The sequence below is a fragment of the Rhinopithecus bieti genome, unplaced genomic scaffold (genome assembly GCF_001698545.2).
Source record: "Rhinopithecus bieti isolate Rb0 unplaced genomic scaffold, ASM169854v2 scaffold_7673, whole genome shotgun sequence".
NCBI classification, from domain to species: Eukaryota; Metazoa; Chordata; class Mammalia; order Primates; family Cercopithecidae; genus Rhinopithecus; species Rhinopithecus bieti.
The window spans coordinates 5,662,081-5,675,226 of NW_016806375.1; the positions used below are offsets into that span (position 1 = coordinate 5,662,081).

At 54.3% G+C, this 13,146-nt stretch overlaps 1 protein-coding gene across 4 annotated transcripts in view; it reads left to right on the forward strand.

Annotated features, from left to right (window-relative positions):
* Positions 1 to 13,146, forward strand: part of CAMK2A (calcium/calmodulin dependent protein kinase II alpha) — a 70,198-nt gene that overhangs the window by 34,502 nt on the left and 22,550 nt on the right. For all 4 annotated transcript variants that reach the window (XM_017875776.1, XM_017875778.1, XM_017875777.1 and 1 more), the window contains exons 7-13: positions 2,165 to 2,267; positions 3,652 to 3,735; positions 3,873 to 3,967; positions 4,922 to 5,044; positions 5,423 to 5,506; positions 7,352 to 7,394; positions 9,972 to 10,012. In XM_017875776.1, coding sequence (XP_017731265.1) covers positions 2,165 to 2,267; positions 3,652 to 3,735; positions 3,873 to 3,967; positions 4,922 to 5,044; positions 5,423 to 5,506; positions 7,352 to 7,394; positions 9,972 to 10,012 — 573 coding nt within the window. The remainder of the gene's footprint in view (positions 1 to 2,164; positions 2,268 to 3,651; positions 3,736 to 3,872; positions 3,968 to 4,921; positions 5,045 to 5,422; positions 5,507 to 7,351; positions 7,395 to 9,971; positions 10,013 to 13,146) is intronic.

Below are 13,146 nucleotides of genomic sequence, written 5' to 3' on the forward strand. Positions count from 1 at the left end.
GCCAGAGGTCCATCAAACCTCTGCTTTTTGTTCTTCAGTGATGGCAAGCTCACTTCCCATGGGGTATCCCCTTGCACCACTAGGGGACGCTGTTCCCTGCTGGAGAGGCTTTGCCCTGAACCTCAGTTCTCAGTTTAGAACCACACAGAGACCAAACCTCCAGCTTGGAAGAGCCCTAGAGGAATTCCAGCAGCTTTGTTGTAGCTGCTAAGTCCTCTGCATGGTGTACCCACCCCTGCCACAGTCCCCCTGGAATGTGATTTCCAGGCCATCCTCATCCTGGGCACCCTCCCTGGGCATGCTTCCACTGGTCTGGGTCCCTCTTTGGGGCACAGTGCTCTGAAGAGAGCCCCTGCCCCTCTCTGACTGTCTTGGGCAGGCCATGGCTTCTCTCCTGAGCCCTAGGCAAGCTCCCTGTGGCTCAGTCTAGATGAGACAAGTGTGCATTCGAAGAGGGTCTCCAGCCAGACTGCAGGGCGGCTCTCCCAGAGGGCCTGTTCCCATTATAGCTGCAGCCCCTGCACTGGAGGAGGAAGGAGGAGAGGCAGCCCAAATTTAGGCCACTCTGGATACAATAATTAGTGACACATTCATCAAATCAGGGCAGGACAGCTACGGAGACCCAGGACATGTTAGGAACATTGTCCCCAGAGGACAAAGGAGGCCTTTGAGCCAGGCGGAGGGAGCTATATTTGTTTGGGTCCAGCCTAGCTTTAGACAGGGAAAGGTCAGAGGTGGGGCCCTTCAGAAGTCCCACTGGGAAGGGGATCAGAGGAGGACTCAAAACCAAAAGTCTTCAGAGACTCTGAGCCCCTCCGCAAGCAGAAAATAGGAGTACTAACATTTACCAAACACTTACCGCAGGCCACAGCGAAGTGCTTACACAGATTATCTCAGTTAATCCATGCACCACCTCATAAGGTAGGCATTTTTCTCAGAGGAAACTAAAGCTCAGAGAAGTGAAATAATTTGTCCACATGTCATGGCATAGAGGTGGGCAGCACTGGGATAAGAAACTGGGACTATCTAAATCAGCCCACAGTGTTAGCGCCCCCTCCATCCTGAGTCCCACGGTGAAGGGACCAGCAGGAAGTGGAAGAATTCTGGAGGCTGAGCCAGTGCAAAGTGGCAGCCTCAATGCCCCAGAGGCCAGGTGTGGGAACTTCCCAAGTCAGCCGCTGCCCCCATGTATAAGCCTTATCATCTTTCAGCCTAGAGCAGTTAAGTTAGAGTCAGACTTTGCCTCGATTCTGGCTCTATCCCTTCCCAGCTGCATGATCTTGGCCAAGTCACATAACCTCTCTGAGCTTCAGTTTTCTCATCTTCGTATACATGACAAATACTGATTAAGTGCCTGCTGTGTGGCCCCCCAACCTAGGTGCTGGTGATACAGTGGTGAGCAGGACAGATAAGGAACTCACATTCCCCAGGGCTGACAGATGATGAACAAGCACATAGACAGATGGGAAAAATCATTGCAAATAGTGATGAGATCTATGAAGGTAACAACAGGAGCAAAGACAGAGATGCCTGAGGCCTTCCCCTCTAGAGTAACCGTTGGAGGGCCTCCTCCATGGGGTGACATGAGAGTGAGGGCTGGACAAAGCAGAGGGGCCAGCCTTGTGAAGCTTGGGGGAAAAATTAGAGGAGGAAAACAGGGAACGCAAAGGCCCTGAGGTGGAAACAAGATGGACTGTTTCACGAGGCGTAAGAAGGCCACTGTGGAAAATGTAGGTAATAATACCTACCTGAAAGGGTCATTGAGATGATACATAAGATGATACATGCAGAACATTTAACCAGAGGCTGGCATATAGTAGGGGCACAATCAATGCTGCTGCTGCTACTGCTTCCTTATTGTGGTGGTGACAGTACTACCCCGCTCTCACCTCAGCCCGGCCCCAGACCCTGAAGTGGGGAGGGAGGAGTGGCCGATGGAGAAAGAGCCTTTCTGTTGTAGCGGATGGAGGTCTTGCCATAGGGTAGTCCCCTCTCGTGGACTGAGACTCAGGAACCCGAGGCGGGGCTGGAGATGAGAGCAGGGGCCCCGGAGGGCTGGGCTGTTCTTCCTGTGAGCCCAGGCCCCCAGAAGTGAGGCTCTGAATCTGCTGACTGTCTCTTGGCGCTTTCCTCCCCTTCCTCCCTCTTCTCTGGTCCTGACAAGCCTGAGAATCTGTTGCTGGCCTCCAAGCTCAAGGGTGCCGCAGTGAAGCTGGCAGACTTTGGCCTGGCCATAGAGGTGGAGGGGGAGCAGCAGGCATGGTTTGGTAAGTGGGGTGGGCTGGCAGGAGTGTTGGGGGTCAGCACCCATTTGTGTTGACACATCAGCCTCTGGGAACCCCCTGCCTGAGTGGGTATGGCTGGAGATGCTGTTGGGCCAGCCAGGGCTGGTAGAGCAGAGGCCCTGCCCCACCTAGCCTCTGAGCCAGTGGGCAGCACCCATCTGTGTCCCCAGGGCCCAGGCATGGGAACCTACGGGCTTCCACAGGGCTCCCTGGGGCCCCCTCTCTCCTTTCCTGTCACTCCCCTCTGCCATCTCTCCTCCCCAAAGGGCTCCCTGTGGTTGAAGGCCTTAGGGAACTTTCCACAGAGCTGCCCTAATAGTCTAGGTGCTTAAGATTATTATCCTGATTTTAAAGATGAGGAAAAAAGCAGCAGGAAACTTGCAGAAGGTCAAGAAAGTTTAAAAGGGATAGACCAGGACTTAATTCAGACGATCCAGCCTGCTTTGTGATTTTGGTATAACTGGGCCTCTTTCAGCTACCTGGGAGTACTTTTTAGTGGACAATACTTAGACATGGTTAAGAACCAGAGTTCTGGGTTCAAATCCAGACTGTGCTACTTATAAGGTATGTGACTTTGGCTAAGTCACTTCACCTCTCTGTGCCTTCATTCCTCATCTGTAAAATGGGGATAATAATTGTATGTTTCTCAGGAGTCATGTCAGGATTAAATGTGATCAGGCATATGACGAGCTCAGCCCAATGCTTAGCGTATACACTCAGTAACTTGTAACTATTCTTAAAATTACTTGTTAGAATACCTTGGGTGTCCATTATTTCAATTGACCCTCTCAACAACACTGGGAGGCACTTAAGAGAGAAATCTCTAATCCTTCATTTGACAGATGAGGAAATAAGGACTAGAAGATAAAGAGACTTACCCAAGGGGCAAAGTCAGTTAGGACAGGCCTCCCGATGTCCCATGACCAACTTCAACAAGGGGGTGCAGAGTGGGCCAGGGTTTAGCTCTCAGCCTGGGGCTGACATGGCAGGTGCATTTCATCTTGAAGCCACCAGCAATGGATCGCTAGTGGCTCCTGGAAGAGTGGTGCTGAGAAGCTTATGATCCTGAGTCAGGACTCAGTAGGAAGAAGCTCTGTGACTGATTACCACTGGCTCTGAAGTAGGAAGTGGTGACAGGTGTGCTAGGTAGTTGTCGGTCTGATCTAGAGGCTTTGCTGGCTCATCAGGCTTATGTCTTGGGCCGACTGGGGTTGCACAATACAAGCCCAAGTGTACCTGAGGGACAGGGGCTGTTTTCCCCAGCTCCAGAACAACCCTCATCCCCTCTTCCAGCAGGATCTTGCTCCAGGTTACTTACGAGACAACCTCTGTGTATGTGTCTGCCTGTCTGTGTGTCTGGGAGCAGGGTTTGCAGGGACTCCTGGATACCTCTCCCCAGAAGTGCTGCGGAAGGACCCATACGGGAAGCCTGTGGACCTGTGGGCTTGTGGTGAGTTCATCCTAAGGCCCTTTAGTGCCCCTGGCTGCACCCTGGCCTCTGGGGCCCCCTCTCTCCTTTCCCATCACTCCCCTCCCCCTATGTCTCCTCCCCATCGCGGGCTGAAAGTTCTCTGGTCCTCTCTCCAGGGGTCATCCTGTACATCCTGCTGGTTGGGTACCCCCCATTCTGGGATGAGGACCAGCACCGCCTGTACCAGCAGATCAAAGCTGGCGCCTATGATGTGAGTGTCGCTCCTCTCTTTAGCCCCCATCATCCTCTGGTGCCCTTCCAGTGAAAGCCAGCGCCAAGCCACTCTCTAGTTCTGGTGCAGGGGTGAACCCCAGGGGAGCGTGAAGACTGAGCAGGGCCAGGTGGTTACCATGCTGTGCCTAGTGATTGGAGATTTATCCTGTGGGGCCCCAGAAGGCAAGAAGCAGCACCAAATGGAGTGAGGAGTGGGGGAGAGGCAGCCTCCCAAGCCAGGGTTTCTCTCTTTCTCTCTCATATATACAAGTAATAATAGCTAACAATTCTATAGCACTCTTCTGAATGTTTTACACATATTATTACGTTTAATCCTCACACCAATCTATGCCATAGGTACTGTTACTATTCCCATTTTACATATAGAGAAGCTGAGCTACAGAGAGGTCAAGTAACTGCCCAAATCACATAGCTAAGAAATGGTAGAGGTGGGATTTGAACCTAGGCAGTCTGGCTCTACCATCCATACTTCTAACTACCAAGCTATATTGCTTTTATGCAGATAGCTGTTAAGCTCTGTGCTGTATGTTTTATATTGTATTTAGTTCTCATAACATCTCTAGAGATAGCTCAAGGGGTCCTGTGACTTACCCGGGTGACACAACCCAGGAGGCAGAGCCAGGACTTGAACCCAGGCCTTTTGATTCTGAAGTCTGGGCTAAAGCCACTGGCCGGCTGCTCTCCAAATAAGGCACAGTCTCAGAATGATGGATGGACGGAGGCCTCCTTTCCCTCCGCTGTGCTCTGATTGGTACGGGGCCAGGGGGCCCTGCCCCTCCCCTGTAGTGAGGAGCCCCAACTCCTCCTGGTGTGGATGTCCGAGTGGATGGGCAGTAGGACCCCTGCCTGCTCCCCTGCCAGTCAGGGGCTGGGGGATCGCAGGGGTGGCCTGGGGCAGGCTGGGCAAACCTGGCCTCTCTGCCCCTTCCAGTTCCCATCACCAGAATGGGACACCGTCACCCCGGAAGCCAAGGATCTGATCAATAAGATGCTGACCATTAACCCATCCAAACGCATCACAGCTGCCGAAGCCCTTAAGCACCCCTGGATCTCGGTGAGCCTCCCTCAGCAGGACCTCTCCCAGGAGCCCCTCCAGACCTCATGGTCCAGGCCCCTACAGAGTTCTGGCCCTGCCCCTGGCCCATGGGGCCGAGAGGGCCTAATCCAAGAGACTGCCCCTACTGTGGTTCTCAGGGGTAATGTGGAAACGAGGAGTGAATATTCTGGGTTGACATACAACTGACTGTGCTACTGGCATTGTATGTCTGGTGCCAGGATGCTAAACACCCTGAAACATCGCCTAGAGCAATGAATTGTTCTCCCCAAGATGTCAACCACACCTCCATTAAGACGCCCTGCTGAGTGGTATCCTTGGGTGGGCCTGTCTTCCAGCCTGCCTTCCACTCACAGCCCTCTCCCCTACTTCCTCCAGCACCGCTCCACCGTGGCATCCTGCATGCACAGACAGGAGACCGTGGACTGCCTGAAGAAGTTCAATGCCAGGAGGAAACTGAAGGTAACAGGTCCTTACCCTCCACAGTCCTGGCCATGGGACTAACTCTGCCTGGGTCTCCACAGAGGCCAGGAGACTCGCTCACTAGTTCTTTCTTTCACTGATTCAATAAGCATTTATTGAACACCTGCTGCATGCTGGACAGCAGGCTGGGCTTGGGGAGTGAGCGGTAAGTGACTGAGCCCTTGCTCTAGTGGAGAGGACAGACAAGTTCCTGGGGCGTTACGGGGCAGTGGTGAGTTCTGTGCCTGGGTAAGCCTCAAGGTGGTGGGAGAACGCAGCAGGACAATGGTATTCTGGGTCTGGAGCCAGGGGCGTTTAAGCTGAGACCTTGGAGGAAAAGCAGGTATTAGCCAAGTTAGAGTCAGAATGGGAACGTGTGGCCAGTTGCGGTGGCTCACGCCTGTAATCCCAACACTTTGGGAGGCCGAGGTGGACAGATCATCTGAGGTCAGGAGTTCGAGACCAGACTGGCCAATGTGGTGAAACCCTGTCTCTGCTTAAAATACAAAAATTAGCCAGGTATGGTGGTGCATGCCTGTAATCCTAGCTACTCAGGAGGCTGAGGAAGGAGAATCACTTGAACCTGGGAGGCGGAGGTTGCAGTGAGCGAGATCGTGCCACGGCACTCCAGCCTGGGTAACAGAGCGAGACTCCATCTCAAAAAAAAAAAAAAAAAAAAAAAGAAAAGAAAAAAAAGAAAGGGAACATGTTCCAGACAGAGGGAACAGCCTGTGCAGAAGTTTGGAAGTGCGGCTGACCCCTTAGGGGCACCACAAGTGGTTCAGAGTGGCTGGGGAGAGCTTCGGGGGTGAGACGAGACTGAACATGAGACCCTATGGGGGAGGGGCCCCAGCTGCCAAGTATTGTGGAGGAATGGCTGAGGCACTCAGATAGGTGGCCCTGATGAAGCTCAGTGGGACCCAGGTGGGCCCAGAGCTTCACATTCTTGCAGGTTCTGTGTGTTCTCAGGGTGGTGACAGCTCCTGGCCTGGCCTTTGCCAGGCACTGAGGGGCCCCTGGCCAGGGGAACAGAGGAGTCATCAGCACACTGGGGATGATGAGGGAAGAGGTGGAGGCCCCAGCTCTTGTGGAATGTCCTTACCTGCCGCTCCCAGGCCTGGAGTGGAGGTTCAGGATGGGGACACAGACCAAGGGGTGGTGGCCAGCATGATGCCAGGAGAACTGAGTCCCATCCCCATCCTGCAGTGGAAGCTGTGTCACAGAGGAAGTCTCAAAATATCAGAATCAGGGAATCTTAACATCATAAGCAGTGGGATTCAGATGGTGTCAAGTCAGGTCTGAATCAGATGGCTCTGGAACCAAAGGGGCCATTGGCCCCCAGGCTGCTTGTTGATGGAAGAGGCTTTCTCCACATTGAGGGTCCTCCTGGGATTCTCTGAGCTCAGGGGACATGGAGGGATGAGCTAGTCCTGGAGCAAGATGCTCTCAGCATGGGGCAGAGGGCCAAGAGGTGGGAACACGAGGTCTACTGTTGTTGCCCAAGCAAGAAAAGTCCATCGTCTTTAGCAGCCTCTGCTGGTAGGTGTCCCTCAAGTTAAGTACATCAGCTTGGGCTGGGCCAAGGGGTCCATTAATATCTGCCCCTAGGGCAGCCTTGTCCTAGGAGCTATACTGGCTAAAGCCTAGCTCACCCCGACTTCTCCAGGGGGCGAGGGATGGGCTCTGGGCTGGGTTTGGGGTTGGGACAAATGGAGGGGCTGGGCAGAGGCTTTGGCTTGCTCTCTGAATGCAGTACCTGCCTCTCCTTCCCCATGGCCCTCCCGTCTCTCTGTCCCTCCTTCACTCCGGCCTCCTCTCCTACTGCCTTCTTCTTATCTCTTGCAGGGAGCCATTCTCACCACGATGCTGGCCACCAGGAACTTCTCTGGTAGGTGGCAGGACCTTGGGGTCCCCAGTAAGCCCTGCACCAGTTCGTTGGGGGCACTGTCCAGTCAGATATTTGGGTGCCCCCAGGTCACTGGGCCTGGGGAGAGGGAGTTGCAGAGGACTCTGTGACTAAGGGCTTAGCTCATCTGCCCTGGCCTGTGCCCAGAAGTGAAGAGAGGTCAAACGTTAGCAAGCCCAGGGCCCACCAGGACTGGTTAGAGATTTAGTCTGGCTCCCCACTCCTACAGCAGTGCTGGGGTTCTCAGGCCGGACTGCCTAGAGGGGAAGGCTTGCGATTGCAGGGGGCTGAGGTCTAGGTGGGATGGAGCCAGGTCCAGGGAGTAACAATATTGCCCACCATGATTGGAGCCCTGTGCTAAGCAGTCCCATGCTTCCACTCAGGTGGCCTGCATGACAAGGTAGCAGAGGGGATGCTTGGGGTGTTGCCATCCCTATTTTTGGGATGAGGAAGCAGAAGCTCAGGAAGGTGAGCTCTGACTTGTCCCAGGTCGCACGGCTAGAGAGGCAGAGCCTGCATTCAGCACAGGTTTGACCAACCCCAGAGCAAGTGCCCTTAACTGGGCTGGGTCACCAGGGAGTCGAGGGCAGGAGCGTCCCAGGCCCTTGGCCAAACGGGGCTGGTTAAGGCAGGGAGTGCCCAATCACCTGAGGCATGTGGCTTCACAGAGAGAAGGGGAAGGGATTATTGTCAGGGTTTAGCAAGAAGCTCCTCTTGGCACATCAGAGAGAGCTGGGGCCAGTGCCCGCCAGAGGCTTCCTTCTGGGGGAGTGCAGGCCGCTGGCAGGCAGCAGAGCAGATATAGATAGCAGATAGAGTAAAGCTCACCCGAGGGGCCCTCTGACTGGGGCTGGGGCCAGCCGAGAAAGCTGCTGCAGATTTGTGGCCAGCACCACAGCAAGAGGGCCGCTCTGAGAAGGGGGCAACCGACTGCATTGAGTGGGTCCACCTGCCCATGTAACCAGTTGGGAGAAGTGAGACCCAGAGGTGGGCAGATACTAGAACTTCTGACTGGGCTTTTCCCACCTCATTAAACTGCCTTCCCACCCTCTCCCTGGACAAGGATCCTGCCATTCCGTAAACTGAAAGATGAGCTACCTAGACAGTCAGAGTCTTTTTTTAACAACTGAAGCACCCTAGAGAACTCTAGTCCTGAGCTCACAAAATGGCGGCCTGTGAGCTGGATTGAATCTCTTAATATGCTTTGTGGAAGTAGAGGTGTTTTTAAAAAATTTTTCAAATGAGTTTCTAACACTTAAAAATTAGGAAATTTCATAGAAAACCCCAGATTGCTCTCGTCTCTTGAAAAGTAGATGCTGTGGCCTCACTGGACCCACAATCCTGTGACAGTAGGCTGGAGCTGAGAGGGGCGTCCACCTTGAGGCTCGAGGAGAAAGCACTCCCCCTGCCCCACTGCACATCCTAGTCCAACCCCCCAAAGCCTGTGGCGAATGGACAACCATTCCTGTCAGCTTCGGGATCCAGAGGTGGCCCCTGCCTTGGTTTGCAAGTAGGGAGCTTGGAATGAGAACCTTGATGGGATCAGAGGTGGAAATGTGGGGGTAACTGGGAAGGTAACCTGCCATGAGCCCCATGCCTCAGAGCCCCTGAGGCATCAGTGGCTCATGTGACTGTCCTCCTAACTCCCCGTCTCAAGGCCACCAGGAGAAGTCTTATCATGGCTACCATTTCCTGAGCATGTACGGCATATGTGCCAAGTGCTGTGCTAAGTACTTCGCAGATACCTTGTTGCATTTAAGGTATTTGCTTAAGTCTGAAGCAGCTGGATGCCTGTGGGCAGGGCTGGACATTCAGGCCATTTCCTGGCTGATGCCTACTTCCAGGGCTCTGGCCAGGAAGTGAGGAGGGAGGTAAGGGGAAATGACAGCAGGGGAGGCCCCCAGAGAGCTGTTGCTCTGCTTGTCCCGGCCACCCGGGCCATAGCCAGAGCCAGCATGGGGCTCTGGAGTCTGAGGCTGGGGAGGTCTATATGGCCGGAGGAGAGAGGCAGGGGATAGGTGCTTTAGCAGGGTGGGCCCCAGTGGGGGCATCTGCTTCTTGTCACCCGTAAGACGCAGCCTGCAGCTGTCCAGAGTGAGTAGGCAGGGCTGACACATGACCTCCGCAGCAGCATGGGGCTAAAATTAGAGAGGGCCAGGGCCGGGAGGGCGTGTCCAGCCTGGGGCCAGGCAGCCAGGCCTGGGGTTGGCCACCGCCAGCACGGTGGTGACGGGAATTCAGAGGGAATCCCCGGGCTGAAACAGCAGCCCACAGTCCTGGGACGTGTTGGACACCTCCCTCAACCCATGAAGCCAGAGGGTTACGCTTGAGATTGCTGAGAAGGCGGGGAACCCAGGCCCACCCAGCGGGCGACTGGCAGTCCCTGGGCTGCCAAGGAGGAAGGAGGAGAAAGAGGAGGAGGCCTCCCCCAGTATCACTGGGCCGGCTCTGCTCCCTGCGGTCTGCCCTCCGGCTGCCTGTGGATGCTGCTCTTCCTCGCCCTGTGGGCCCTGGTGCCCTGCCTGGTGTTGTTAACCCTCTACTTTTTCTCCTCCACAGGAGGGAAGAGTGGGGGAAACAAGAAGAGTGATGGTGTGAAGGTAAGCCCCTCCAGGAGCCTGGCAGGGCTTGGCTCTGGCAGCGTTTCTGCCAACAGAGACCGGCTTTCAGGCCTGGAGCAAGACCTGGGCCTTGCTGATGGTGTCCTGGGCAGACGTGGGCCACATTCATGGCCAGGCTGTCTCCAGACCCAAAAGCTGGGCTTCAGTGCCCACCGTCACGCCGTGACTGTTGGGGGCAGATGGGAGAAGGGGGACTGGAGGAGGGTGGAAGTGACAGTTGTGCTGGGCTGGAGCATACACAAGGAAAGGGGCAGGTCAGAAGGAGATTTCTGTGGTTCTCCAGGGCTGGAGAGCTGGTGTGCAAGAGAGGGTGCAAGGAGATGACAGAAATGGTCATGAGGGGTGACCTCCGTCCTGCCTATGTGTGGGCTGGATCGGGCCCCTGCCCCCCGTACAGCTTAGTCCCACCCAGAAAGCTCGTGGAGGATGGACAGTCATTCCTCCAGGCTTTGGGTTCCAAGGTGCCCCCTCCCGCCAAGGCCTACTGGTGCTGGTTCAGTGCCAGAATCCCCTCCCGGCTCCAAGGGCCTGCCCTGTCCCACCCCTAGAGCCCGAGTTACCCTGCGGTCCCTCCACAACCTGCGGTCCTCCTTCCCGTCTCTTCTCTCTTCTCCCTCTGCTCTCTGGGGCCTGGTCCCCTGCTCTCTGCAGTTCCCTCCTCCTCTGCCACTCAATCTTATCCTCTCTTGAGACCCTGCCTTTTTCTGGGCTTAGAGCCCTACCTGGCTAGGGCCCCAGGGCTGGGGTATGCCCGGGACATTGGAAGGTGTGGGATGCTGTATGAATACAGCCAGGTGTGCTGGTGGCTTGATGGCTTTGTTTAAAGAAGCATTTATGGTCTCTGGCCGCTGGTTTTGGTCTGTCAAGGTTGCATGGGAGGGAGTCTGGGCTAGATGTCCGAGGCCAGGATTGGGTCTCCCCTCTGCCCTTAGCCTTCTCCTCCCAGCTTGAGTTTTCCCATAAGTACAATGAGTGGGGTGTGAATTTGATGATCATTTCCAAGATTGCAGCTTTAAAAACAAACAAAAGAGGCAAGGAAATCCTATCCAATTATTCTCCCTTCTCATCTTGGGTGCTAGAGAAATGCATAATTATTTGGTTATTAGTCCAAGACAGTGGTTTTCAAATTGAACTCTTTAGATCCCAAAGGTACTGACTGGGGAGGCACCTCTGGCAGTACATGGAGTGCAGTGGGATGTGGAAGGTGCCAGGTTTACATGGTTCTGGGCTTCTCATACCCACTTCAACCAGAACTTGACCATGGTGAAAAGAGCCCTTGGGCTTGCCTGCAGCTAGACCTTGACTGGGTATTTACATTTCCTGAGCCTGTGCTTCTTCATTCATGCAATGAGGTTAAAAGAGGTCTCCACCTCCTAAGGCTATTGGTGAGGATTAACTAATACAATGCGCGTTGAGAGCTTAGCATGGTGCTGGTGTGCAATACACACTCGTGAGATGCTAGGCACTATTATCTTTCCTCTATTTTATGTATTAGACTTTTGGGTAAGATTTCTCTTGAAAACAAAGTTTTCTCAAGAATATTTGAAAACCACAGATCTAAAGTCAACTTAATTTATAAAGTTAATAGGCACTCATTCCAAATCCTGTAATGGAATCTGGCATTGAATTTTGGCTTGCCTGCTGTTTTGGGTTAACCCTGAGCCAACTCCCCACCCCTCCGTGTGTAGGGGTAACAGAGGGATGTGCAGTGTGGGAGCTGCCAGCTTTGGAACAGCTGCGGCCCTCTCTGACCCCTGTGTGGAGATACTGAGCTAGGGGTGCTGGGTCCCCTGGGGAAAGCAGACTCCCTGGCCCTGATTTGGGGGATGTGGGGACAGAGACCACAGACACTGGTGGGTTAAGGAGGTAGAGCGAGAAGCTGCCCTGGTCTACTTGGCTCTTGGATGTGGCCTTGGTAGAGGCTGGGCAAGGGGTCAGGAGAGGCCTCCATCAGGCTGGTTCTTGGGAAGAAATGCTAATTAGCTCTTTTAGGGCAAGGCCAGGAAGCAGAAGCTGTCAGATGGCAAGGACAGCTCATAGCATGGTGGGGCTCTGCAGGCCACTGCAGGCTTTCCAGTGGGCACAGATGGACAAAGCATCACTGCTTCCTGTAGTGCAGGACAGACTTCTCAGGGTGGCCTGGGTGTGGAAGAAGAGGAGCTCGAAGGCCACTCCTGGCCCAACCATCTCTTTGTACTTCAACCTCCTTCACTCCCTTGGATGGAGGAGGGAAGAAGTCCTATTGGAAGATGAGAATAACCTGGGGGCCTGGCCCAGGATTTGGGGAACCTGGCCTGCCATGTCTTGCTCCTGGAAGGAGTGTGGGGAGAACAGCAGAGCTGGGGGTCCAGGTGCATTTTCAGTATGATTGAAACTGGATGGCAAGTCAAGAAGCCATGGGTTTGAGTCTGGGCCCTACCGTTCTCCCCCTAGGGGACCCAGGCCAGCAATTCTGTTGCCTGTTCCAGGGGAGCACAGCAGTTCTTTGCAGGGGGCTGGTGAGAGGGTCACAGCAGAAGGGCCTGGTGGAGCCACATCACAGGCTCCTTTAACTGTCTCACCTTCAGCCCAGTGGGGAGGCACACGTTCCTCCTACCGCTGGGTGGCTGGAGACAAACCCCATTTCATCCAGGACTTAACTGAAGAGGCAGTGATTGGCTCCAGCACTGCAGGAATGGCAGAGATATGATGCTATATTGTACTTTATGGGCCTTGAAGGGCTTTTCAAGGCGAATTTTGACTGTACTGTTTCTATCATCCTTGCCAACCTTGGAACCATGCTTCCACATGTGGTTCTAAGAGATGTGATTTCTACTTTTGGTGAAAGAGGGAGATTTCTACTTTCAGTGAAAGTCCCTTTAAATCGAACTAAAGTGCTGATCAATGCGAGATTATTAGCATCATCGTTTGTGATTCAGGGAAGTAAAGCCTTTCTATCACCAAGAAGCAACGTCCCCCTCCTGGCCACCCCTAGGCCTGGACTTCTAGGAGGAGGGCCGACTGCTCACTCCCCTCAGCCCCACTCACTGCCCCTGTTGGTGTCCCATTGTGCATCGTGACTTCTCTCCCCATGTCCCATCCTGTCACTGTGCGTCCGATTCTGATGCAGTCTC